Below are 1,507 nucleotides of genomic sequence, written 5' to 3' on the forward strand. Positions count from 1 at the left end.
ATTATTATTATTATTATTATTATTATTATTATTATTATTATTATTATTATTATTATTATTATTATTATTATTATTATTATTATTATTATTATTATTATTATTATTATTATTATTATTGTTATTGTTATTATTATTGTTATTGCCATTGTTATTGTTATTGTCATTGTTGCTATTACTATTATTAAGTGTTATGATTATTATGCTATTTACAGATGGCGAGGTAGCATTTGGAAATCAATTTTCAACGAGCTTGTTATATGGATGATTGCCTATGCTTGTCTTTCTATACTATACAATTTTATATTACCAGAAAGTTACAGAAGGTTTGATTTAAAAGTTAAGCAATAAAATTGAATAAGCCAATCTTTTCCTCATTGCTAACATTCTTTTGTTAAAAAAAAAAAAAAATAGTTTACTTTCTGCCCTACAATGATAAACAAATACAATATTCATTTTATATTTCATTCAAACATTTTTACATTCTAAAAATGACAATGACATTTAAAAATGACATGTTTGATGTCAACGATATATTCTAAATTATCTGATAATTATAGTATTTAATCACAATAAGTATGGAAAATTTGAATTATCAAAATTGTCTATCAATTGATACAATGATATAAATTAACTTCTTGAGAAAAAAAAAGCTAGCAATTTAAATTTAGTTTATTCACTTATTAAACTTAATTCATTCCTCTAAACTTATTTATTCAATAGTTAATTTAGTAATATTAATTGCAGTTATTTAACTGCTAAATTCTACTTAATTTACTTCTCAAGGAAAATTAATTTTTGATTTATTTATCTGTTTAGTTCATTCCTCTTAAGTTATTTATCTAATAGTTAAGCTCATTTTTATTATTTCTGATTATTTAATTGCTAAATTATCACTAATTTATTCATCTTAACATTATTCATTTAATATTCCAGAAACAAAAGCGAAAATTTTGTGCAAATCGAATAAATAAAAATGAATCAAAAAAAAAAGTATATATTTCTTTTTTTTTTGAACTTTTCAAATATATATTTTTATAGAATTTTTGAAAATGTATGCCGTTTATTTACAAAATATACCGATGTAATGCCATTAACATTTATGCTTGGCTTTTTTATCAATATTGTTGTTAATAGATTTTGGAATTCATTACATAATATTGGTTGGATTGATACGTAAGTTTATTTTCTTTTCAAATTGAAGAAAAATAATTTAATTGTATATTTGTTAGTGACAAAAGAAAAAACAATAATAATAATAATACAGCAATATGAGTTTATTTGATAATTTGATTAAATAAAAAATACAATATTCTTTTTAAATAAAATAATTTTTAGAATTTTGCAGAATTAAATTTTTAAATTATTAAATAATCGTTTGTCAAAAAAAAAAAAATGAAATTAGAATTTATTTGTGCAAGCGTCATAGTTAATTAGTTCTTGATTAATTAATAACTTATAACTGAGTTATGAAGTTATATATATATATATATATATATATATATATATA

General features: G+C 18.7%; 1 protein-coding gene across 1 annotated transcript in view; it reads left to right on the forward strand.

The window, feature by feature from the left end:
• LOAG_12300 (hypothetical protein) overlaps positions 1–1,507 on the forward strand; it is a gene marked incomplete at both ends in the record, with an annotated part of 8,255 nt that overhangs the window by 1,593 nt on the left and 5,155 nt on the right. The window contains 2 exons of the mRNA XM_020448517.1: positions 213–323; positions 1,039–1,173. Of these exons, the coding sequence (XP_020301346.1) occupies positions 213–323; positions 1,039–1,173 (246 nt within the window). The remainder of the gene's footprint in view (positions 1–212; positions 324–1,038; positions 1,174–1,507) is intronic.

The sequence above is a fragment of the Loa loa genome (genome assembly GCF_000183805.2).
Source record: "Loa loa unplaced genomic scaffold supercont3.146, whole genome shotgun sequence".
In the NCBI taxonomy this organism is placed as follows: domain Eukaryota; kingdom Metazoa; phylum Nematoda; class Chromadorea; order Rhabditida; family Onchocercidae; genus Loa; species Loa loa.